Source organism: Abramis brama, assembly GCF_963993115.1.
Source record: "Abramis brama genome assembly, chromosome: 5".
In the NCBI taxonomy this organism is placed as follows: domain Eukaryota; kingdom Metazoa; phylum Chordata; class Actinopteri; order Cypriniformes; family Leuciscidae; genus Abramis; species Abramis brama.
In genome coordinates this window covers 36242088-36267771 of record NC_139967.1, presented here as the reverse complement: position 1 = coordinate 36267771, position 25684 = coordinate 36242088, and the positions used below count along the sequence as shown (strand labels likewise).

At 43.4% G+C, this 25684-nt stretch overlaps 1 protein-coding gene across 4 annotated transcripts in view; it reads left to right on the top strand.

Annotated features, from left to right (window-relative positions):
- aspa (aspartoacylase) overlaps positions 1-25684 on the top strand; it is a 62443-nt gene that overhangs the window by 12144 nt on the left and 24615 nt on the right. For all 4 annotated transcript variants that reach the window (XR_014606127.1, XM_084113296.1, XM_084113295.1 and 1 more), the window contains exons 2-4: positions 12700-12895; positions 13707-13800; positions 15183-15290. Coding sequence is in view for 3 of the 4 variants with exons in the window: in XM_084113296.1 (XP_083969422.1) it covers positions 12700-12895; positions 13707-13800; positions 15183-15290 (398 nt within the window). In the remaining variant the exon portion in view is untranslated. The remainder of the gene's footprint in view (positions 1-12699; positions 12896-13706; positions 13801-15182; positions 15291-25684) is intronic.

The window sequence follows — 25684 nt, the reverse complement described above, 5'->3', positions numbered from 1 at the left end:
GAACTGAAAGCTATGTTCGCTTCTATGGCAGCCACCCCTCATGGAGGTGTGAAAGAAGAGGCGTCTGCTGGTCCAGTAATGAAAGCTACAACCTTAGAAAGTTGCCCCGACCCTGAAGTGACTGCACTAAAAAAACAGGTCAAAAGATTGCAGCAGAAAGTTCAAAGTAAAAAGCCCATTGCCTCTGTCGCCTCCTTGCCTGTGGAGACTTCTAGAAATTTCACTGGTACATATAAGCCGACCACGTACAGTGATCCAGATGAATATTACTGCTACCGCTGTGGAGAAAGTGGACACTTCGCCGCAAAATGCAGAAATGCTGAAAACCAAGCAAAAGTTGTTCGAAGATTAATCCAGTCGCTGAAAAAAGCCAAAAGTAGAGACTCGCATTCACTTGAGGCAAAAGACAGTACAACCAACTGTTCAGTAAAGAGGAGTGCTGTAGACATACAAAAACAAAGGCACCTTCCAGAAGGTTTGGTTGGTCCAACGTCTGTTGTTCAGATAAAGGTAAATGGACATGAATGTGATTCCTTATTAGACAGTGGTTCACAAGTAACCATCATCTTCGAAGCATGGTACAAGCAGCATCTGTCTGATGTTCCCATTCACCCTGTCACAGGTTTGGCCATTTGGGGTTTAAGTGAGTCTAGCTACCCTTACTTGGGTTACGTGATGGTAGATATTGAGTTCCCTGCCAAAATCACAGGAACCAAGGAAACCCTTTCAGTCTTGGCCTTAATCTGCCCAGGACCGTGTAGTCCAGATCAAACACCAGTTATTTTGGGTACCAATGCTAACCTTTTCAAGCGCTTGGCTCGTTTGTGTAGAGAAAGTACTGGAATGGACATTGCACAGACCTTGGGCATAAATGTAGGTTCAGTTTCCGAAGAATTGTCATGTGATCCTGCTAAGATCTCTGTTGAAGATGGAGTGGGCAGTGTACGGTGGCTTGGTCCTGGCCCCTTGTCCTTGTCCCCAGGAGGGGATTGCGTGGCGATCTGTGGGGTAGAGTTAAATGAACCATTAGGAGAAGAGGTTCTGTTGGTAGAGGCTTCTCCAGAGGCCACTCTGCCAGTTGGAGTGTTACTGCAGCCCATGGTAGTGTCACATTCTGAAATGGATGTCCACCATTTTCCAGTACTGATGCACAATGAATCCCTGAAGGATACAGTGATTCCAGTAGGAACAGTGGTTGGTCATTTACATCCAGCAGATCCAGTAGCATCCGCCCCAAAGACAGGAGAGTTCGATACAAACCTTATTAACTTTGGAGATTCCCCAATTCCTGAGACATGGAAGCAGAGGCTAAGGCAGGCATTGTTGGAAAGAGCTAATGTGTTTTCGCTTCACGAGTGGGATGTGGGTTTGGCGAAAGGAGTGGAACACCATATTCGGCTATCCGATTCTAGGCCCTTTCGTGAGCGCTCTAGGCGCTTGGCTCCTGCAGATATCGATGATGTTCGAAGACACATTCAGGAGCTTATGAAATCCGGCATCATCAAGGAATCACGAAGCCCCTACGCCTCCCCTATAGTTATCGCCCGAAAGAAAAATGGAAGCGTAAGAATGTGCATCGACTATCGCACACTTAATGCTCGAACAGTGCCTGACCAGTATACTACTCCGCGCATTGACGATGCATTAGACTGTTTATCAGGGAGTAGATGGTTTTCCGTCCTTGACCTCAGAAGTGGCTATTACCAAATAGCTATGTCTGAAGAGGATAAGGAAAAAACTGCCTTTATATGCCCCTTAGGATTCTATCAATTCGAGCGTATGCCACAGGGCATTACTGGGGCACCGGCGACTTTCCAACGTTTGATGGAAAAAGCTGTCGGGGATATGAACCTGCTTCAAGTTCTTGTATACCTGGATGACCTGATTGTCTTTGGGAAGTCATTGGAAGAGCACGAAGAAAGACTTCTGAAGGTCCTGGACAGACTAGAAGAAGTGGGACTGAAAGTGTCATTGGACAAATGCCAATTCTGCCAGACCAAAGTCAAGTATGTTGGACATATAGTATCTGCCGAAGGCGTTGCAACAGATCCTGATAAGGTCAAGGCAGTCAGCACATGGCCACAACCTACCGACCTTAAGTCCTTGAGATCTTTTCTTGGCTTCTGCGGATATTACCGTAGGTTCATAGCCAACTACGCTGCAATTGTCCGACCCCTTACTGAGCTCACGAAAGGTTATGCCCCTACCCAGCGAGGTAAAAAGTGGGAAAAAGATCGATCTAAGGCTTACCTGAAAGAGTCTGAGCCCTTCGGAGACAGATGGAACCAGTCATGCACCGATGCCTGTAAGCAGATCATTCAGTGTCTAACTAATGCCCCAGTCCTAGCGTTTGCAGACCCCTACAAACCCTACATTTTGCATGTAGATGCCAGTCTAAAAGGGCTAGGTGCTGTATTATATCAGGAGCATTCATCTGGTCTGCAGCCTGTGGCATTTGCTAGTAGAAAACTGAGTAATTCAGAGCAGAAATATCCTATTCACCAGTTGGAATTTCTTGCCTTGAAATGGGCGGTCGTGGATAAATTCCACGATTATCTATATGGAGCGAGATTCACCGTACGTACGGATAATAATCCACTTACGTACGTTCTTACCACGGCTAAACTTAGTGCCACTGGACATCGTTGGCTGGCTGCGCTATCCACATACGACTTTGATGTGTTGTACCGACCAGGCAAGAACAATATTGATGCAGATTTGCTGTCCCGTAATCTGGTAGATGAGGAAAAATCAGAGGGTTGGCAAAGCATCTCTGAGACCGATGTAAGGGCTATATGCCAGGAAGTTCATGTTGACTTAAAGCTCAACAAGTCACCTAGGTATGTAGAGCAACTAGCAGCCTCACCTGAGTGTATTCCTGATGCGTATGCTTTCCCTGTTCAACTGGAATGTGACTTCTTGGAGCAGAAATCCATAGCTGATTTGGCAAGAGCCCAAAAGAATGATGTTGTCCTGAGGAAAGTAATTGAAGCTTTGAAGCAAGGGACGTGGCCTACTGAAGTGAAGGTGAATTCTGAGTTGTGGCTCATGAAACGTGAGGAGAATAGGCTTCTAATTAAAGAAGGTTTGCTTTTCCGAAATAGTAAAACACCCTCTGGAGAAGAAGTTTCCCAACTTGTCTTGCCTGCTGAATTCAGGGAGGATGTGTGCAGATTGTTGCACGATGACATGGGTCATCTGGGCATAGAAAGAACCACCGATCTTATCAGGAGTAGATTCTACTGGCCCAAAATGGCTTGCGAGGTGGAACAATACATCAAGAACTGTGGAGAGTGTATTACTCGCAAAACACCATGCAGTAAAGCAGCGCCTCTACACCAAATTACTAGCAATGGACCAATGGATCTGGTCTGCATAGATTTTCTCTCACTTGAGCCTGACTCAAAAGGAATAAGTAACATCTTGGTAGTCACCGATCATTTTACACGGTACGCCCAGGCGTTTCCCTCAAGGAATCAGACAGCTCGCACTGTAGCCAAGATCTTAGTGGACAAGTATTTTGTGCATTATGGCTTACCTGGGAGGATCCATTCAGACCAAGGGCGAGACTTTGAGAGTCATTTAATCAAAGAGCTCTTGCTACTCTTGGGGATTCGCAAATCACGTACCACTCCATATCACCCTCAAGGTGACGCTCAGCCTGAGAGATTTAATCGGACCTTGCTCTCGATGTTGGGAACCTTGGGACATGAGAAAAAACGTCAGTGGAGTCAGCATGTGGGGTATCTGGTTCATGCCTATAACAGCACAAAAAGTGATGCTACAGGGTACTCTCCCTATTACCTAATGTTTGGAAGGGAAGCGAGACTCCCGGTTGATCTTTGTTTTCAAACGTCTGCTGATGGAACAGAAGAAAGACAGCATTCTCAGTATGTTGCCAAGCTGAAAAGAGATCTAAAAGAAGCTTATCAACTAGCCTCAGAAGCTTCCAACAAAGTGCACCAACGAAACAAGAGAGCCTATGACAGCAGAGTTAGATTCCAGGTCTTGGACATTGGTGATAGAGTATTGTTGAAAAATCTGGGACTGAGAGGAAAAAACAAACTTCAGAGTCGATGGAGTTCTTTGCCTTATGTTGTGGTTGACAAAATGCCCAACTTACCAGTGTATAAGGTGAAACCTGAACATGGTAGAGGAGTAAAAACCATCCATCGAGATCACCTCTTACCCATTGGACAGTCTGTGAGAATGCTGGAGAGTCCAGGATATGCATCACCTGAAAAGGCAAGAAAACATTCAAACTCAAACCAAACACACAAAAAAGTGCTAAAAGAAACCCAAAACCACTTACCTGAGATGACAGAATCCTCAGAGTCAGAGTGTGAAAGGTTTAATGTGCCTTACCAGAAGTATGTGCACAAGTTGTTGAAAAATAAGATGACAAGAGACAGATCTCCGGATAGTAATGCAAATGAGCAAGTAGCTGGTGATACTGATCAGGAGGAAAGTGATCAGGCTGAGGAAGAGTGCACTGACGACGACATTGTTGGTGAATCAGAATCAGACTCAGAAGTTGAACCCGACACTGTGACTATCTCTGGAAGGAAGTGTCCAAGATCAAAAGCGGTTATGCCTTCTAGTCAGAGATCCCATAGTAAGAGACCTGTGAAGCCTGTTATAAGACTGACTTATGACGAACCAGGAAGAAGTAGTGACCACCCAATTGAAATAGTCCATAGAGGGGTCATTATTAAACTAGGCCAGAGTTAAAATAACTAAATGAACAACGAGGTATAGACCGTAAAGTTTTGATTTAAATGTCTGATGAGGACATTCAGACAATTAGAAAGGGGAGGGTGTAACCCAGTGTAATAATTTACAAGGTTTTTTTATATACATGTTTATATTTCATGTGCATTCTATAAATGTATATGGTTGTGAATAAGTTCTATGTTAATTAAGTTGATATTTATTATTTTTATTATTTTTGTATTTTGATATTTCTATTGTTTATCCAATCGAATTCACTTGTCCATGTTGGGTGTCCAATCAATGCTCTAGATTAAGGTGAAGGGGGCGGGAAGAATTGAGGGCAAAGTTGAACGAGGAAGAATTGGGAGAGCACGAGAGAGAAGAGCGTGCGCTCATCTGGTGTGATATTGTTTCACAAAATATATAGTATAACTAATACTATAATGTGTTTCAATAGTTAATGTAGTTAGTGTGTTGTCAAAACGAGAACAGAAACTTATACTACAGAGACGGGTAAGAATTATTTCTCCACAAAATATTTCTGGTTGTAGTTATTCCAGCCTCCATTTACTAATACAGCGAATGGACTATTTAAAGAGACTGAACCGTGTCTATCTTGCTCGGATGGATTGTGTGTTTAGTTGGCGAGTCGTCAGCATGAGGATTCGTGGCAGTTTCAGATGAGGATGAGTCCAGATGACTCGAGTTAACGTGAGTGCTCGGAATTCCTGTGGCCTTATAAGGAAATCGCCGCGATCGTGGGGTTGACGGACATCTAACGTCGTGAGGTGAAACACGCTCTTCTGATTGGGGATATTAAGGTATTTTTTTTGTTTGTTGCTCATTGTTGAGTGAAGCGGTCTTTTGTTGGTTTGTTGACCACAACGTACCCCAGCATCAAACAGGCCTGCAACGTGACAATGAAAGACTTACCGATTGAAGGTTAAGTGTGAGCTCATATTGCCGGCTTAGTATTTGGTTAAAGAGTATTTTGAATTTGAGAGAGTTTTGGGACTCAAGTTTGAAGTATACCCAAAAAGAGGGAAACAAATAACTATTTACAAAATTGTGAATATGTGAAATGTGTATTTGATTTATTTTTTTTGATTCATCTCTGTGAATTGTTGAAATTCCTGAAACTTGATCCTTTTACATTTTTTTCAGTAAATTGTTATTTAACTTACAGTATACTTGAGTGTTTTCAATTTATTATTATTTGAGGTAACATAAGGGATATAAATATACATTGAGATTTATTTATTTTTGGTTAAACAATTACTTTATTAACAGAAGTTAAATTCTAAAATCCTAATTCATAATTGTTTATGTGATTTTTATTTTAAAGTTTAAGGGACCCAAGGAGTTAAGTAACAAACACAGTTACACAGAATAAGTTGAAGTGAGTAAATAGGCACACATAGCTCACAATAGTTGATAAAACAAAGTTTATTCATACGAACTCAGAGCGCTCCATTATCTAACCATGTAGGAAAGGGTTGAAAGCGCTACAATTGGTAAGACTGTAATTCCTATTTCATTACAATGGCAGGACATTTTCCAATTTCGGAGACATTACATGTCATAAATGTTTATAGAATATACATGCATGTCTGCCAGATTTTGATAATTGGATCATTTTTGCATGTGATGGCTCACACAATGAAAGGATGTTTAAAAGTTGTGAAGAGTTTGACAATTTCACTGAGAATCAACTCCTCAGTTTTGATAAACAAACCATGTGCTTTTAGGGATTGTGCAATGCAGAGTCCCACAATGAGCTTTCCTTAGGAAGTGCCATTTCTGTGTCTGTAGCTTTAAATGCTAATGAGGAGGAGAGAGGCGGGGCAAGGTGGAGGGTGGGGGTGTGGCCTTGACCAGCTTGCGGCCACGGTACCATGCGCTAATGTTTACAGTGGATGTATCGCAATGGCTCGTAGACACGCAGTCGTTCAAGCTTTCCAGCTTGACCCAGAATCTGATCTGGATGGAGAAGCACCTGAAGAAGTTACAACTCAGCGGCTACAGCAGGACGTCTCCGAATGGTTAGTTTAAAATATTGTGTCTGGATATGGTTCTTTAGTTGGTTTGTTTATGTATGCTGTTACAGAGATGGCGTTCAAAGGCTGCCCTCCCGTCCAAAGCCTGCAGGACCACATCAGCTCTCGTCGGCCGCGCTTTCTCAGCCGCCGGACAGGCTGCGTCCGCCCTGCACTCCATGGCAGTCCTGCAGATCCTCCAGGCCGATCTCCTCCGTGAATTGGAAGAGAAAGGCCCGGACCCGGCTGCCATCACGGATTTACGGAGCGCGACGGATCTCTCCCTTCATGCTACTAAATCCGCGGCTCAGGCTATTGGAAGGTGCATGGCCTCGCTCACCGTCACGGAGAGGCACCTGTGGTTGACGCTCGCCGTCATGAGGGAATCTGAGCGAGCCGCATTTCTTAATGCACCGCTCTCCCCCACTGGTCTCTTTGGCCCAGCGGTAAACGGGATTTTCGACCGTTTCTCGGAGGTACAAAAGACCACGCAGGCCATGAACCTCTTCCTGCCTCGACGCTCTAGCTTAGCTGCAGGCCGCTCTCGAGATCAGCCTCCTGCGCGAAGCTCTACCCAGCGTCCAGCCCAGCCTCCGTCTTCGCAGCGACGACAGGGCGGCCGCCCTAGATCGCGCTCAACCAGCCGTCACAGGCCGCCTCCCCCGCGGGGACCCCGGCCTAAGATCTGAGGCTTGAGACCTGAGCATGCGAAGTCCTCCTAGCGGCCGCAAGGAGGAAGAGATGGTTGAGTCCCGCCGTGGCCGGACCGCCGTCAAAACGTTCCGCTTTGTCAGTCCCCTTAAGAAAGGCTACTGCAAAAGTGTATTTTGCAGCCAACGAGCCGGTAATACAACCCGCTCGTCTGCATGCAACCGCCGTTTTCACGGCGACCCAGAGAAATCTCAAAAAGAGTGTAATGTCTGGTTATCCGTCTCACGCCGTTGGTGTTTTAAGTGTAGAAAATGTGCCCACGTCTCAGTGTTCACCCCTACACACAAACACGATAACCCCCGTGTCTCTCACTCTCACAGAGCCCACTCTCATAAAGCTGGCAAATGCCGCTCAAGTGTTAGATGTAGGAAATGTGCTCACGACCCCGTGCCCACACCTACTCACTGCCCGCTCTGTTACACGGCCAAAACTGCCTCATATCGGTCACGTTATGAATGTAAGTCCTGTGCCCGCTCACGAGCGCTCACACTTACTGACAAACGCTTCACCCCCGGCGTTGCTCGTGCGTCCCGGTTTTCTCACAAAATGCTCCCCGTCCAAAGCAACCGGGACATCGTGTGTAAAACGGCCAGCCATTGCTGTCAGCGAGCCGCCGTATTCAAGCACCAAGAGCGCGCGCTCCGCGCCCATACCTCTGGTTCAGGTTCTCGACCCCACGAAGTGCGGCGATCGAAACCCGGAGGCCATTCTGCCCCTAGCTGTGCATGCAGAAGCATGGGAAGCGATTCCAGGTGTGTCAGAATGGGTGCTGAGCACAGTAAAACAGGGCTATTCATTGCAGTTCGCTCGCCGTCCCCCGCGCTTTCGAGCACGGACCGAGACGAGAATGAATATGGAAGTAGCACACCTACTCCGTGCAGAAATAGCAAAACTGCTGTGCAAAGGGGCCATAGAACCGGTACCTCCTTCTCTGAGCGAGTCAGGCTTTTACAGCCGTTATTTCCTCGTGCCCAAGAAGGACGGAGCTCTCAGACCTATCTTAGATCTGAGATATTTGAACAAAGCTCTCATGAGAAGACCGTTCAAAATGCTCACAACGCGCAAATTCGCCCGAGGGACTGGTTTATTTCTCTTGATCTGAAAGACACTTACTTTCAGATTCAGATAATACCCCGTCACAGGCCATTCTTGAGATTCGCCTTTGACGGTCAGGTATATCAATACACCGTCCTTCCGTTCGGCCTGTCTTTAGCACCCCGTACATTCACGAAGTGCATGGACGCGGCTCTTGCTCCCCTGAGAAATCACGGTATGCGGATTCTGAACTATTTGGACGATTGGCTGATTCTGGCACAGTCAGAGATAGAATTTATATCTCACATAACAGTGCTTCTCAGCCATCTGGAAAGCCTGGGTCTCACGGTCAACTGGACCAAGAGCTCATTACTGCCCAGTCAGTCAGTCTCTTTTCTGGGAATAGAGCTGGACTCTGTGGCTATGACGGCCTGCTTGTCGACACAGCGCGCACGCCGTGGTCGACACCTGGCCTCGTCTTGCCAGAAGGGCAGCATCGCTCCTCTGAAAACATTTCAGAGAATGCTGGGCTGTATGGCGTCAGCTGCAGCAGTGCTTCAGCTGGGCTTACTGCATATGCGGTCAGACCGGGAGAAACGCTGTGGTCAGACCGGGAGAAACGGCTTCATATAAACTGTCTGGAGATGATAGCGGTCGAGAACGCGCTGAAGCGTTTCCTCCCATACATATGGGGCCACCACGTTCTAGTTTGTACGGACAACATGTCTGTGGTGTCCTACGTGAACCGCCAGGGCGGTGTCAGATCCAGGAATCTCTGCGATCTAACAGAACGCCTCCTCATTTGGGCTCAGCACTCACTACGCTCGCTGAGAGCCGCGCATGTGCCGGGCCACCTGAACGACGGCCCAGACAGACTGTCCAGGGACAGCGTTCCCCCGGGAGAATGGTCCCTGCATCCTCAGACAGTCCAGTTGCTATGGTGCCTTTTCGGCAAAGCGGAAGTCGTCCTTTTCGCGTCAAAAAACAATGCTCATTGCCCAAAGTTCTTTTCAAAGAGCGAGGACGCGCTGGCCCAAACCTGGCCCAGCCGCCCTCTATATGCTTTCCCTCCGATCTCACTGTTACCACAGGTAATCAAGAGAATCAGGGAAGCGTGCCACTCGGTGCTCCTCATAGCCCCGCGATGGGAGAACCAAACCGGTTCCCAGAGCGCATGTGCCGGGCCACCTGAACAACGGCCCAGACAGACTGTCCAGGGACAGCGTTCCCCCGGGAGAATGGTCCCTGCATCCTCAGACAGTCCAGTTGCTATGGTGCCTTTTCGGCAAAGCGGAAGTCGTCCTTTTCGCGTCAAAAAACAACGCTCATTGCCCAAAGTTCTTTTCAAAGAGCGAGGACGCACTGGCCCAAACCTGGCCCAGCCGCCCTCTGTATGCTTTCCCTCCGATCTCGCTGTTACCACAGGTAATCAAGAGAATCAGGGAAGCGTGTCACACATAGCCCCATGGCCGATTCCGGTGAAGAGATATCTTCTCTCTCAAGCCGGCGGCTCAATTTGGCATCCCCATCTAGAGCGCTGGTCTCTGCATGCATGGATAATCAACGGATACCCATTGCCTGGCCAGAAGGGGTTGTGAACACGATCACGCAGTCTAGAGCTCCTTCTACGAGAAGGCTGTACGTGTCTAAATGGTCTGTGTTCTCCAAATGGTGCGCCGACAAAAATCTAGACCCACGAACTTGTGGGGTCTCGTGGGTGCTTTGCTTCCTTCAAGAGCTGCTGGATGAGGGCAGGTCCCCCTCCATGCTCAAAGTGTATGTGGCGGCTATTGCAGCGTTCGCGGAGTCGATGCGCGGCCAGTCAATAGGAAGGAACGAGCTCATCATCCGCTTCCTTAGAGGAGCCAGGAGGATGAATCCCCCGCGGCCCCCGTCGGTTCCTATTTGGGATCTTTCTTTGGTCCTAGAGGCCCTGAAAACATATCCCTTTGAACCATTAGATTCCGTGGGTCTAAAATACCTCTTGCTCAAATCCGTTTTTCTGATAGCCCTGTCATCGGTCAAACGTGTGGGGGATCTATCTGTTAGCGCCGCGTGTCTCGAGTTTGGACCAAATGACTCTAAAGTCATCCTCAAACCGAGACATGGTTATGTCCCCAAGGTGATTGGCACTCCCTTCAGAGCACAGGTCATCTCTCTATCGGCTCTGCCAGCATCCGGTAGCGAGGGCGATGATAACCTCCTCTGCCCTGTCAGGGCGCTGAGAGTTTACATTACGCGTTCCGCCGCCTTCAGGCGCTCGGAGCAGCTCTTTGTTTCGTTTGGTGGGCACACCAGAGGTCTCGCCGCCTCGAAACATACCCTGTCCAGATGGATAGTGGACGCTGTCGCAGCAGCTTATGCGTCTAAACACCTGCAGTGCATGGCATGGCCTCATCGTGGGCTTGGTCCAGCGGGATTTCTATTCATGACATTTGTAAGATGACTTTACCCGTAGCGTAAGCAACTTACGCAATACTCGTTCCCTCTTCTAGAGAGAACCGAGGTTACATTAGGTAACCGAGTACGCTTTTTCCTTTTGCCTTCTCACTGCTCGTTGGAGGAAGACATGAGCTTGTTCCCAGGGAAACAGAGGAGGTTGAAATCCCAGAGTGCATTGGAAAGGTGTAAGGCCATTGGCAGGTTTGCGGAGGGAGTTTTGAGCGTATTCAGCCCAGACGACATGCTGGCTCCAATCAGTTTGAATCTGATGGCAGTACATCAGAAGTGAATTGGGCACCCGGTCAAAGACGATGTCCTCAGGCAGGCCGTAGAAATGAAATACTGTTCAGGAGGAGCAGTCACTAAGGCTTTGGGTAGCATGGTTAATGGGATAAGTTGACATGCTTTAGAAAAGGTATCAACCACAGTATTGGTATTGAAAGTGAAAAAAAAGTGAAAGTGAAGGCCAAGTATGGTAACCTATACGTGGAATTAGTCCTCTGCATTTAACCACACACATTAGGAGCAGAGTAGTGAGTAGTGAACACACACACACTGCAAACCGTGACACACCCGGAGCAGTTGGCTGCCATTATGCTGTGGGGCCCCTGGAGCATCACTCAAGGGCATCTCAGTCATTTCCTGCCGGTACTAAAATCGAACCAGCAACCTTTTGGTTACTAGTTGGACTCGCTAACCAGTGGACCACGACTGCCCTGTGATATTGGGAGGTCTGTGATAAAGTCAATGGCAATGTGAGACCATGGTCGTCAGGTCAGGGAATGGGAAATGGTTGAAGAAGACCGGCAGGCAGTTGTCTGGAGAGCTTGGTTACAGCGCAGGTGTGACAATTATTTATTTATCTGTCTTGGCATACAGTTATGTTCAGTGAGGGAATTGAAGTAAATTAGAATGTCATCAATGTAAACAATTACCCATCGATTCAACATGTCTCTGAATACGTCATTGATGAAGGATTGCAAGACTGACGGACTGTTGTTTCCATCCGAACGGCATGAACAAATATTCATAGTGCCCACTGCTGGTGGAGAACACCGTCTTCCATTTGTCCCCCTGCAAAACAAAGGCGAAACATACACAAGAGATGTTCACATGTTGATTGTTTTTATAATTTTTTTTGGACCAGCTGGAAGGCTTGATGAAATTCTCTGCATTATTTTTCTGTCCTCTCTTGCTTTGTGTGCTTGTTACATGTATCTCTGTAGTTTATTTTATTCCTAGTAGCAACAAAGTGTATAAATTTGGTGGTTTTGTGGAATAGGAATATTTCTGGAACCTTTTTTTGTTTTTTTCTAACTCAGCAGTTGGAGCAGTAAATAAAATATTAATCTAAGTCATAATGGTCCCTCAAGTCTCTAGTTTAGATTTGTCTTTAAATAAGTAAATTAGTTATTATTTTTGTAATAGCTGATCCTTTTGTCATTCACTTATCTGTTAAAAGAGTTAATGATATATCCGCACCTACCTGCTATTCAAGAGATTTTAACACCATTACCTGCCCAGTTTCCTGTATGCTATTTTAGGGCAAAGGTTTCAAAGTATTTAGTAGATTTGAACTTAAGCATCTTATAATTTGCTGGCACATGTTTATTTAAGTCACCAAGTGCTGAATTAAGTAAATGTATTGCTCTGTTTGCATTATGTATTGAAAAGAGATTGTTTTGTTAATTTAACTATTTGTGTTTTGTTCATTATTACTGTAATTGTTAATTAATATTGAAAAGGCACTTTCCATCCACAGTGCTCCAGATGTTCAAGGGCTGCCATATGAAGTCCAGAGGGCCAAGGAAATCAATCAGATGTTCGGGCCCAAAGGAAGCTCAGATGCATATGATGTCATCTTTGACCTTCACAACACGACCTCAAACATGGGCTCCACCCTCATTCTGGAAAGCTCAACAGACCTCTTCAACCTTCAGATGGTGCATTATATCAAAGTAAGAAACTAGTAACAATTATACTGTACAATGTTATTAAAACAATTTAGCATTATATTTTCATAGTTAAAAAAAAGAAAAGAAAAGAAGAGTTTTAGAGTTTTATTCAGCAAGGACAAAAGTAGCAGTAAAGACATTTATAATGTTACAAAATATTTATATTTTAAATGCTGTCCTTTTGAACTTTCGATTCATCAAAGAATCGTGAAAATTCAGCTTTTTGCCATCACAGGGATAAATTACATTTTAAAATATATTAAAATGTAAAATAGTTTTTTTAAATTGTATTATTTTGCAATATTTCTGTTTTACTGTACACTGTAAAAAATTTCTAACCCTCCCAAATCAAAAATTTCAAGTGACCGATAACATCTACATTTTTCAATTGGGCCAAGTGAAATTCTTGTTGCAATAGTCTGTTAACATTGGCTCAATGAGAAATAATACGTCAGACTAATTGAAAAATTTAGATGTTATCGGTCACTTGAAATTTTTGACTAGGGGATGTAATTTTTTTTTACAGTGTATGTTTGATCAAATAAATGCAGCCTTAGTGAGAATAAGTGATAACTTTCAAAAATATTTCAATCTTACCTACCCAAAACATTTGTTGCATGTACAATTTACCAATTTACATTATTTACCAAAACATACCAGACTTTTTTTTTAATATATATTTTTTTAATTAATTATTTTTTTTTTTAACATTAATTTTTCTTAATGTCATAAAATAAGAAATTAAGCAAATCATCTTTACACAGACAAGAACTCTTTACTCTTTACAGACATCTTTACTCTTCCCCCCTTACAGAAAGCTATGGCCCCCCACACCTGTTCAGTACTGTTAAATGAACACCCACAGCTGAAGTATTCAACCACACGCTCTGTGGCCAAACACCCAATTGGTGAGTACAAAGTCCTGGGATATTCAGCAGCCCAAATCTGTTTAATATTTGGACTGCTGAATAGTTTAATATTAAAGTACTTTAATTTTAGCCTGACTACGTCAGACTTCCTACTTCCGCTCAATTTCATTTTGCTTCTGTATTCAGTCTGAGAAAGCGTAATAGCTGAAAACAGCCGGCCAATCAACGAACAGAGGGCGGGCTGAGAGCCGTGACGTAGATGCTGATTGTACCGTGGATGCGTAGATTTACTTCACATAATCTGCAAAAGTCGTTCACAGCCATGTTCACTCCGGTATTTCGCTCGATGGTTTTGTTTTCGCATCATACATGTGTTTACAGTGGAAGTTAGATGCGGCTGAGCATGCGCATAACACACGCCATAACCAAACGTTATGTGATTGGCCAATGATTTTAAACTTCCGACAAGCGCTCCCCCCCAACCCCCCCCCCCCCCCCCCCCGCGAGAAAGAAAACGCTTTTCAGTTATGATATGCCAGACTCTGTCTACGAAGCAAAGCGAAGTAGCAGAGTTTGGTATTACCAGGATACTTTAATTTAACCAATAACTTCAATCAGAATACAATAGACTGTTACCAATATCATTTTATCAACATCAACAAATAGTCATCTTTACACTGCAAAGATGGAAACTACATCTTACATGGCATCTTTATTTGCAAAGATATCATTATGTTATGACTGGTTGAGGTACATGACTATTAACTCATTATTAAGTAAGTAATATGACATTTTGGTTTTGACATCCACGCTAAGCCATGGATTTCAATATCAAGCAGTTTACAACAAGGATTCCACTGTACATGGGGATGTCAAAATCCATAAACCTAATGCCATTTTACTTAATAATGAGTTAATAGTCATGTGCCTCAACAAGTAAAGTCATAACATAATTATATCTTTGCAAATCATTAGCTAATGATTAATTAAAGCAGACAACTAGAAGTTAAAATGCATGGCTTTGACCCATTATGGTTAGCACATTAATTTACACTTAGTTAATACTATATGTTGTTAAGGAATAATATATGATTAAATGTTTAATTAATAGCAATTCATATATTACTTTATCTTTTAATCAGATAGACTCTTTATTTGTGTCTGATGCGGTAATCATTAATGAATGGTTTAGTTCCTCATGAATCATACATAAACTCATAATTATCTGTGCATTAGTTAAGCATGAATTAATGCTTATTAGTGCACCCTTCTTGTAAAGTGTTACCGTAACAGTTGCACCTCATTTAACATGGTTTTACACTGCTGTCTGTTATCCTATCAGAATAGACCTGTGACCCTTTGTTGGGTTATGACCCACCAGTTGAGAACCACTGACTTATATAGTTGTGTTTCTATTGCAGGTCTTGAGGTGGGCCCTCAGCCACAGGGTGTTTTGAGAAGCAATGTATTTGAGTCCATGAGGACAATACTGAAGCATGCTCTGGACTTCATCGAGCTTTTCAATAGTGGTGAGATCAATGGAAGTTAAGCAGAGATCAGCATGCTATAAAGGGATTTCAAAAGCAACCAGGGTGGCTACAATAGGATTATTTCCTATATTTATTATACAATAGTATTATTCTCTAATATAAACCTATAGTAATCATGTGCAATCAGTGACAGTATGGAACCATAATGTTGTGTTTTTCAGATGTGTCACACAATTAGATGAGATATAGCACATTTGAATAATGTGTTTTTCATATCGTTTATAGATGCTTTATGTTTATGTAACTTTCTTTCCCCCATGGCCATCTGTTTCTCTTCCTGGATATTGTGTAGCATTTCAAGACAAACGGTTATACTCTCAGGTCATTGAGTAAGCCAGCACTGATTTAAATATGAACTGCCTGACCTCAGCATTTAAAGTCCCCCCAGTCAATCATTTTATCCCTTAAAACTCACCTTTGATCACCAAAAGGACATATTTTAAAAAAATTATTCCTTGAAAAAAAAAAAAATAGTCATGCCAAATGAAATGAAATTTCAGCTTAAATGAAATTCTATCTAGTTACAGATAGAGTATCTGTAATTTACTCACACCAGCTTAGAGATCCACTCATTAATGATCACATATTGACATGACTGGTTACAAGGTAGTTTGTGGCGGCAGAAACACCAGCGATTGTAGACTGTCTTTGGTTCACTGCAGTTTTATGGAGAAAAAAATTAAATGGTGTACTGTTGACTTATGAATTTGCACATGGTTGGTCTTAAAGCATATTTAACACACCACTTATAAACAACATTAAAAGCTTGATTTTCAACACCAGGGGTCTTTAAGCTAGTTTGAAATACAGACTTCTTCTTTAAGCGTTTATCTTCCTCTTTTTTTCCCCTCAACTGTGGAAACATTTAAACAAGGTAATCACATGTACTTTCAGTGTACTGACATGAATACACTTTCTCTGTCTCGCATTAAGCAGGAACATGTTGGGCTGGGCAAGCACAGCTAGTTTCTCTTCTGGTTTCAGAGTTTTTTTTACTTAAATACTTGCTTGCTAGTTGGTTAGTTTCCATGTCAATAGTAGCTTGCTGGGTTTTGTAATGTCATGCTGTGTAAAGGGCCGCATCGTTGTGGATGAATGTCTCATTGTGAGCTCTCAAACGTGCTTTTCGTTTGCCAGTGTAGATCCGTGTTTGGCCCACTTAAACATAACAAGCAAAAGAGGAGATCTGCATTATGGAAACTATTAATTAGGGGACTCAGGGATTTGACTGATGCAGGAGCCATCTGTTATGAACACAAGCTAACAGCTAAATGATCCATCTGTTTGAAAAATACATTGTGTTTCTCATATTATACTTTAAGGGATTTGGAAAAACTTCAGAATGCACAAGGCATTTTCCAACATGGTCATGTGTTTTATCAGCCCATTTTTTTGATCATAGACCTGAAAATGACATTTTCAACTTACCCAAGATACTGTATAGTATGAGCCCTATAAATCCATCATATTAGATTGAATGTGACAGTTTTTAAACTGTACCATACATTGTGCTTTAACCACATAATATGTTCCCCTTTTTTATGTTAAATAGCTTATTAATGATAATAATAATTTTGCATCTCTGCGCCACAATGAAAAATATGATTTACTTAAAGTATCAAGTTTTAGTGTAAATTTCTTCTCTAATAAGAGTCATTTCTTTTATTTCTTTCTCTTTTTTATTTTTTATAAATGGCTATATTTATAAATTTGGAATCCCTATCTAATTATATCTGAAATATGTATAATTTATACTTCAATATTGATTTTAAACATCTGGTTTATCCTCACTGTAAGAACCAGTGTTTCACAGTCAAAACAGTAATGTTTAAAATAACTTTTCACAACATTGGTCATTCATGACTGCTCTTTTAAATTAAACTACTTGAAATATGTTTTTTTTTTTTTTTTTCTAGATATTGAGAAAGTGAAGGGAAATAAAATGGCAACACATAGCCTATCATAATTCCAAAACTCTTTGTTCCAACTTGGAAAGTGCTATTTTTAGTGACCGCGTGTGTCTCCAAAACCTGACAGCTTTACAATGCTGAATGTTCATGGCATGAGTGTAAATAATACATATTATTGACATTTCATGAAGACAGTAAGACAAGATGGAAAAATGTGCTACTCTGAATTTCTCAACAAGTGGACAGAGCAAAACTGGTCTTATTTACAGAACATTTTTGCTTTTATAACATTTTTAGACCAGCTGGATCCCACTCCCAGCTGAAGAAACCAAAGCTGAAAAAATACACATGACCTAAGCATAATACACGTTTCTAGCTTACATAAGCTAGCTACATAAGCCACTGATTAGTAATTAATGGGATAGTTCACCAATTTTTTTTAATTTGGTTACACTTTATTTGAAGGTGTCCTTGTTACAGTATAACTATGCATTTAAGTACTGAGTAATAGTATAGCCGAATTGTTAGGTGAGCATATGGATTACACACTCCTATAGAAGACCTGTCAGTTCAGTCAGGACCACTTCGCCAAGTATGGATAAATAGATTTATTGCGATAATATAGCATACAGTTAGTGTTGGCGGTATGGAACTGTTCTGGGCAAAACTCCCACGCCTGTCCATGCAGCTATGCCTGGACAGAGCGGGAGAGCAGCAAGGCAAACCCCCCATGGGGTACAGAACAGAACCAGTATATGCATGATTACAATTCTCAATTACATTGTTGAAATGAGCAATTACATGTGAAATACAATATATAATAAAATTTGCCAAGATTACACTGTAAAGAAAACAAGTGATCAGAAAGATGAAGGTTGGTTAGGAGGAGTTGGGGTTGGAGGAGGGAGTTTAGATGCGAGCAGCAAGCTATGTGGGAATGCTGAAGGAGTGTGAGATTTATGTGTGCCGCTGAGATAGATGTCGACACCGGATTGGACCGCGTCATGAACAGCTGGCTACCAGCTGATGCGGGCTTGGCTGACGTGGCCTGCCTGAACTAACGCGATGCTTGATTTCAGTCAGGACCACTTCGCCAAGTATGGATAAATAGATTTATTGCGATAATATAGCATACAGTTAGTGTTGGCGGTATGGAACTGTTCTGGGCAAAACTCCCACGCCTGTCCATGCAGCTATGCCTGGACAGAGCGGGAGAGCTGCAAGGCAAACCCCCCAAAACAAACCATATAGCCGATACCCCCCAACACAACTGAAGCATTTGAATGGACCATAACGTGAATGTTGGCGTACATAATTATTTAATTTAATATGGGAAGCGACGTCCGAGGCTCAGCGAAAAAAGGGGGAAGCATACACCCCTAGCGGCTGCAATTCTATATTTCCAAATTGCGTGACATACTTACCTTAAGGGGGAAGCATCACCCCTGGCTGAGTAATTTAGGATGCAACAAGCGTGCTGCTTAGGCGAGTGCGTACGAGTTAACCTATATATGGTTAATGTATAGCCAGTGAATGATTGTACTGTGAAGCATCGCTTCTGGTAACGAAGATGCGCAAGCGTGTCTCTTGAGCTGATTAATGTGAATTATGCGAGCTTAAAGGGGGAAGCATACACCCCTAGCAGCGGCCAATTACTACAAGCTTGTATGCATAGCATAATACGAATGGCCATCCGGCAGGGGAAGCATACACCCTTTTTTTTAATTATTTTTTTATTATTATTATTATTATTAATTTTTATAACTGCGTCGGTAAAATACAACGTAATAGAATTACAACACGAACGTTAAATGGTGAGGGGGGAGAAAGAAAGAAAGAAAGAAAAAAAAAAAAATCATAGATTAGACAGATTCCATAGATTTTTGAGCATCTAAAATATCCTTCAGTCCAGGACGAACGTAACGTTCGTATGCGCCAGAAGACCATCTTCCCAGAGCTTTCAGTGTATGAACCGTTGTGACAGAGGCCGCTGATGTAGCTGCTCCGATGCGAAAAGAGTGCGACGTGTATAGCTCAGGTGAAAGGCCGCAGGATTGGCAGACCAAGCGAAGACGGGCGGCGAACCAGGTTCTGGACATGGCTTTCCCCGCCTCAGTGATGAATAGAGGTTCATCGGGATGAGCATGAGGGCGACAACTCAGATACCGGGACATGGAATTAAAAGGGCAGAAATCTGTGTTAGTACGAGCAATGGCAATTGAAATACCTTTAGATTCTTTATCAGACTTTGAATGTTTAAGAAAAATGGAAAAGAAATTATCGTCAAAAGTGATATCAGACAACGTGAGATCGTGAGAGGGATCAAAATGGTTGTTACGTGTAGTGAATTCACCCACCCTGAGAAAACCATAAAAAGCACATAGAAAAGCTACTTCCAAAAGTGAATCCACATAAGGAGTGAAGCAACCCTGTCTCAGTTTAACAACCAGTTTTTTAACAAGAAAGAATGTAAGAGGAAGGCGTTTGTCTTTGCCTTTTGGCGCTTCTTTTTTGATGCCATCAAGCAGCAGACGGATAGATGGATGCCCCAAAAGACTGCAGACTGATGGATCCAAGCATCTTAGATGAAACTGAATGCCTGAAATCTGACTTTTAATGGAGGAGGGCTGCATTTTTTGAGCTAAATGACAATGCATTATATAAGAACATACAATAGCAATGTTGACAGGCAAGACAGAAACAGACAATGTAAAGCAAAAGGTTGAAAATCGAACCCAAGCAGAGTCATACACTTTTAATGTAGAATTAGCTAAACCGGATCTCATGTACAGAGAAGCTGCGGAAAGATAAGACTGCAGTGTGGCGTTTAGTCGAGAACAGTCAGGGCGAATGCTGGGCAAGGCAGGCTCGAAGGAGAGGCATCTGGGCACATAGTTTTGAACTCCTGAAATTTAAAACGAGACAGACAGTCAGCTATTTTATTGTCGAGGCCGGGTATGTGAGCAGCACGGAGAGTAAAATTGCAGATAATGCTTATCCACATGAGACGCCTCAAAAATTTATTAATGAAGGGAACTGAGGAGCGCCCTTTATTAATAATAAAAACCGTTGCTTCATTGTCGCAGTAAACGAGAATTTGTTTTCTGGACCACTGATTGCCCCAGAGAATACACGCAACGATGACGGGATATAATTCCAACAGTGCTGTTGACAACGTGTTAGCCGGAAGATTCGATAATTCTTTTGGCCAAGCGCTAGCGAACCAATGATTATTGAAAAAACCTCTGTATCCGATAGAAGGAGCGGCGTCAGTAAAGAACTTGAGGCTGATAGAAGTTTCTATTAAATCGTTATAAAAAAAAGAAATTCCGTTCCACCCTTCACATAAAAGAGACCAAAAATGCAACTCGGATTTGCAGCTTGAATCTATATTGATGGAATCGTGCAATTTTTCGACTGTTTTTGATAAATCAATGAGCCTAGAAATGAAGGAGCGACCTTGTGGAATGATTCGCATCGCAAAATTTAAATGTCCTAACATAGATAGTAATTCTCTCTTAGTGATGGAATCGTGGTTTAAAAAATATTGAATAACTTCTCTGATTCGATCTAATTTATTTAGAGGTAAAGAAGCTTGCATGAGATTGCTATCTAGGACGATGCCGAGAAATTCTATTGAATTAACTGGTCCCACTGTTTTTTCTTCCGAAAGACGTATACCCAATGTATTAAAGGTTTCTTTCAAAATATTAATACATCGATCGGGTTTAGATTTTGGGTAGTCCACGACCAAGAAATCGTCTAACAAATGAAGCACGAAAGGCAGCTTATTTTCATTTAAAAGAATCCAACACAGCGCTTCCGATAAAGTATCGAATATACGAGGACTGTTGCGGCAGCCGAAAGTAAGTCTAACGGAATAAAACATTTTATTACGCCATTGAACTCCGAAGAGGTGCCACTGGGATGGGTGAAGTGGCATGATTTTAAATGCGTCGACAATGTCGGCTTTGCCCAGCCAAGCGCCCTTACCAGCTGATTTAATGAACTGAATGGCATGATCTACTGAAGCATAAAAAAGAGAAAAATTAGGAAGAGGAATCAAACTGTTAATGCTAGGTACGTGAATATTGTCGTGAGGAGCTGACAGATCTATTATTAAACGCTTTTTTCCTGAATATTTCCTTGTGGCTATACCTAAAGGATTGATGCGAAACACTGGAAAGGGGGAGCTATCGAAAGGGCCGATCAGATAACCTTTCTTAACCTCTTTTGCCAATAAACTGTCGACTACTTCAGGTTCTTTGATGGCTGATTGCAGATTATTGCAATGAAATGAGGTTGTTGGGAGAAATGTTAAACCTGCCAAAAAACCTTGAATGAGTCCAGTTATTAAATAATGCACAAAACAGCGATTGGGATGCTTTTTTAAAGCTTTGTCAAGTTCTGGAACGTTGACAGGTGTTGAAGGCTTTATTTTTTCTTTTTTAATATATGCATTCTCCGAGGACACACGGACTTGGGATGTCCGTCTCCGCAATAACTGCAAGCGTGAATAAACTTACAATTAGAAAATCTACACACATTTTCATTGAAGTTGAAACACATAGGGGTATGAATCACTGGGGTAACCTTTTCGGCTGCTTCGTCTTTGGGAACACGGCCTGTCGGAGTTTTAGCACTTCTCGGGCACAGAGAAGAGGTATGCGCTAAAGAGCCGCACAATGAACATGATAAAGCGCGGTGACCTGTAAAATGCCTACTTATTAAAGCCAAATCTACTACCGACCAGTCCAATCTTTGGTTGAACCGTTGAATGTACATTGCTGCCTTAGCAGAGAAAGATTTGTGGTACTCGTAGAAAAGGGTCCCACCATAGGTCATAGCGAGGTCTGAGATAATGGCTAAATAAGTGTCTAGTTCTAATCTGCGCTCTGGACTTTGGGAACAGGCCAGTCGGCTATAGCGAGCAGAGGAGTAGTTTTGTTGGCCAGACGCGAACTTCTCCTTATACTCGGGGCGTTGTCCGGATCTAAATCCTCGCCGGCGTTTTCTAAGAAAACTTGTTCTTCGTCTGAATCCAAATTGGACATGGTGAGTAAAGTAAATACAAATGCTAAAAATAGCAGTTTCCTCATTGCTGAAGTTTTTATTTTAATTTGCAGCCATGCAAGTTTAGATGCGAGCAGCAAGCTATGTGGGAATGCTGAAGGAGTGTGAGATTTATGTGTGCCGCTGAGATAGATGTCGACACCGGATTGGACCGCGTCATGAACAGCTGGCTACCAGCTGATGCGGGCTTGGCTGACGTGGCCTGCCTGAACTAACGCGATGCTTGATTTAATACCTGCAGGCACACTGACACTGACTTAAACTGCAGGAAACTGTCTACAGGGGATGTCTTGATAGGGTACTTTGACCAATAGTTGATGGTTCCCACCATCGTTCTATGAGCGGAGGAACCTTCTCACTAGTATCCTACTAGATGGTCAACAGCCACTCAGTGGTGCTGGGGCCCCAATAAGGCTTTCGAGCCCCAGCACTTCTAACTCCTTTGGCAGCCCCTGCATCCAGTTTGTCTCTCAGATGTACTGGCATTGCCTCTCCTCTGATCAAGTGGGATCTGGACGAGAGAAGCCACTGAAAAGTGTTAGGACCACCCAAGGTATCTTAAACTGTCCTGGCAGTGACAAACAAGTCGACAAACCACTTCTTCGGCAGAGGAAACCATATGATTTTGCAGAAAAAAATAAAAACCCAGTTTGAGGTTACCAGTGATAAGCCAGTGTAATGGGGATGATGCTAGGGATCTCATTTTAGAGTGGGTGGGACCAATCCAAAGATACCGCCTTCTTTAATACAGGCAGCCCCTGACCAATAAGGTGCTACCACTCACCACAGCACTACCAGAATGGGTGTTCTATACCATCCAAAAAGTAGAAACCCATTTGCTTAACTTGGAATGCAAGGACAATAACCACTGGAATGACCACATACAAAGGTCTAGTCGAAAATATTAATGCTAGAAAGACAGCTGTCCTTGATAATTAACTTTCCAAACAAATTGTCCATGTCACTGCTCTTTAAGAGATAAGATTAGCAAGAACAGGTACCATCAAGAAGGCAAATTTTACAATTTACTGGTTTGGGAAGCCAGTTGATGAACCAAGGCTATATGGTACTGGATTCGCTATATGTAACAACCTAATCAGCAGTACACAAACATCCACTGCAATAAGTGACAGGATATCACATGAATGAGAATGGTCAATGGCCTTGTGCCACCCAAGATCATCAGCTTGAGTTTGTCATTGTCAAGCAGAATTACAGAAAAGAAGTCATGAACTTACATATATACAGTACATATACAGAAACCTACCTGCAAAGCTCCAGTTACTCACTTGTGTAAAAATGCTGTAAAGTGAGGAGGCTTTCAAAAATAATTTCATAAATAGATTTTTTTTTTTTATCAATTAACTTCTATTAACTAAATCAAATCAATATATGGTGTGACCACCCTTTGCGTTTAAAACAGCTTATAGGTACACTCGCACATGGTTTTTCAGCTTTGCAGGTAGGTTTCTTCAAACGTCTTGGAGACGTTGCCACAGTTTTTCTGGATTTAATATGTCTCAGTTTTTTCTGTTTCTTCATGTAATCCCAGATGGACTCGATTATGGTGAGATCAGATCTCCATGTGGAGCATACCGGCTGTTGTCAGACTCCATGTGAATATAAAAATCTCACTGGATTATTACAATTAATGACAAAAGGAATGTTTGGAAATGTAAACGTACTCGGTTACCTAATGTAACCTCGGTTCTCTCTAGAAGAGGGAACGAGTATTGCGTAAGTTGCTTACGCTACGGGAAAGTCTTCTTTCTTCGAGATCTGAAGCCAAAAATTATCCTTAATTTTGTATTCATTGTCAACGCAGTGCGGCAGCCGGCAGACCAAGGCAGGCTGTATAAGCGTGCTCATTGGCTGCTCGGCGGCAACTGCTTAAGCCTATCAGTGAGCCTCGTGAAACGTGGCCTCCAATGAGGGCGCTTCGCGCCCTCCACACCCTTCTAACCGTCAAGATGGGTGTGGCCAGAGTGTATATAACGAAGGCTCACAGGCTGAATATCTGGTTTTCGTAGTCTGAAGCGCAAAAGCTCGTGGCGCGACACGGCAGGTTACGCAATACTCGTTCCCTCTTCTAGAGAGAACCGAGGTTACATTAGGTAACCGAGTACGTTCTCTTACGAGAGGTTCTCTCGTATTGCGTAAGTTGCTTACGCTACGGGAACCCATTGTCAACGCCGTGCGCGCCGAGCATCCAGCACTTGAAACCCAGGGAGACCGGGGAAAACATTCTGCTGGAACAGGTGGCCGGTCGGAGAGACGGGCCAGCACAGTACAAAGCACTTCACTCAGTGTATAAAATAGAGCGGCGCCGCCGGTCTATAAGTATATATCAGTGCAAAACAGTGGGGCCGGCAGCGCGAGCCCACACAGTACATAAGCACACATTAGGGGAAGAAAAGAGCGACATCATCGGTCTTTTACGAAGAGAATAACCCCCCGCGCAGCAGAGTGGAAGACGGGCGGCCAGCAGCGCGGGCCAGCACCGGTAAACAGCGCGTAACGGGGAATGATAAACAGAGCGGACCAGCCGGTCTGAGTATAAAACACTTCACCCTAAGTAACATGCCAGAAATATCGTCAGCATGTGAACGTAGTCTGCACATGAGCGACTGGGCAGAGCATACATGTCACTTATACTGACAGCAATTTAGCCTGTAAGGCGGGAACTTCCAGGTCATAAAACCTCACGAATGTCGATGGGGAGGCCCAGCCCGCCGCCATACAAATATCGTGGATAGAAATTCCACTGGACCATGCCCACGAAGAGGCCATGCTTCTAGTAGAGTGGGCTCTGATACCCAGAGGGCACTGCAGGTGTTTGGAGGCATAAGCTGCTGCAATTGCGTCCACTATCCACCTGGACAGGCTCTGTTTCGAGGCGGCGAGACCCTTGGTGCGCCCCCCGAAGGAGACAAAGAGCTGCTCGGAACGCCTGAAAGCGGCGGAGCGCGTGATGTAAACTCTCAGCGCCCTGACAGGGCATAGGAGGTTATCACTGTCCCCATTATCGGATGCTGGCAGAGCCGAAAGGGAAATAATTTGTGCCCTAAAAGGGGTTCCAATCGCTTTGGGGATGTAACCATGTCTCGGTCTGAGAATGACTTTCGAGTCGTTCGGTCCGAACTCAAGACATGCAGGGCTAACAGATAGCGTGTGCAAATCCCCCACGCGTTTTACTGAAGACAGAGCTATCAGAAAAACGGTTTTGAGCGAAAGGTACTTTAAATCCACAGATTCAAGCGGTTCAAAGGGAAAAGCCTTCAGGGCCTCCAGGACCAAGGACAGATCCCAAATAGGAACCGAGGGGGGCCGCGGGGGATTCATCCGTCTGGCTCCTCTGAGGAAGCGGATAATAAGCTCGTTCCTTCCTAA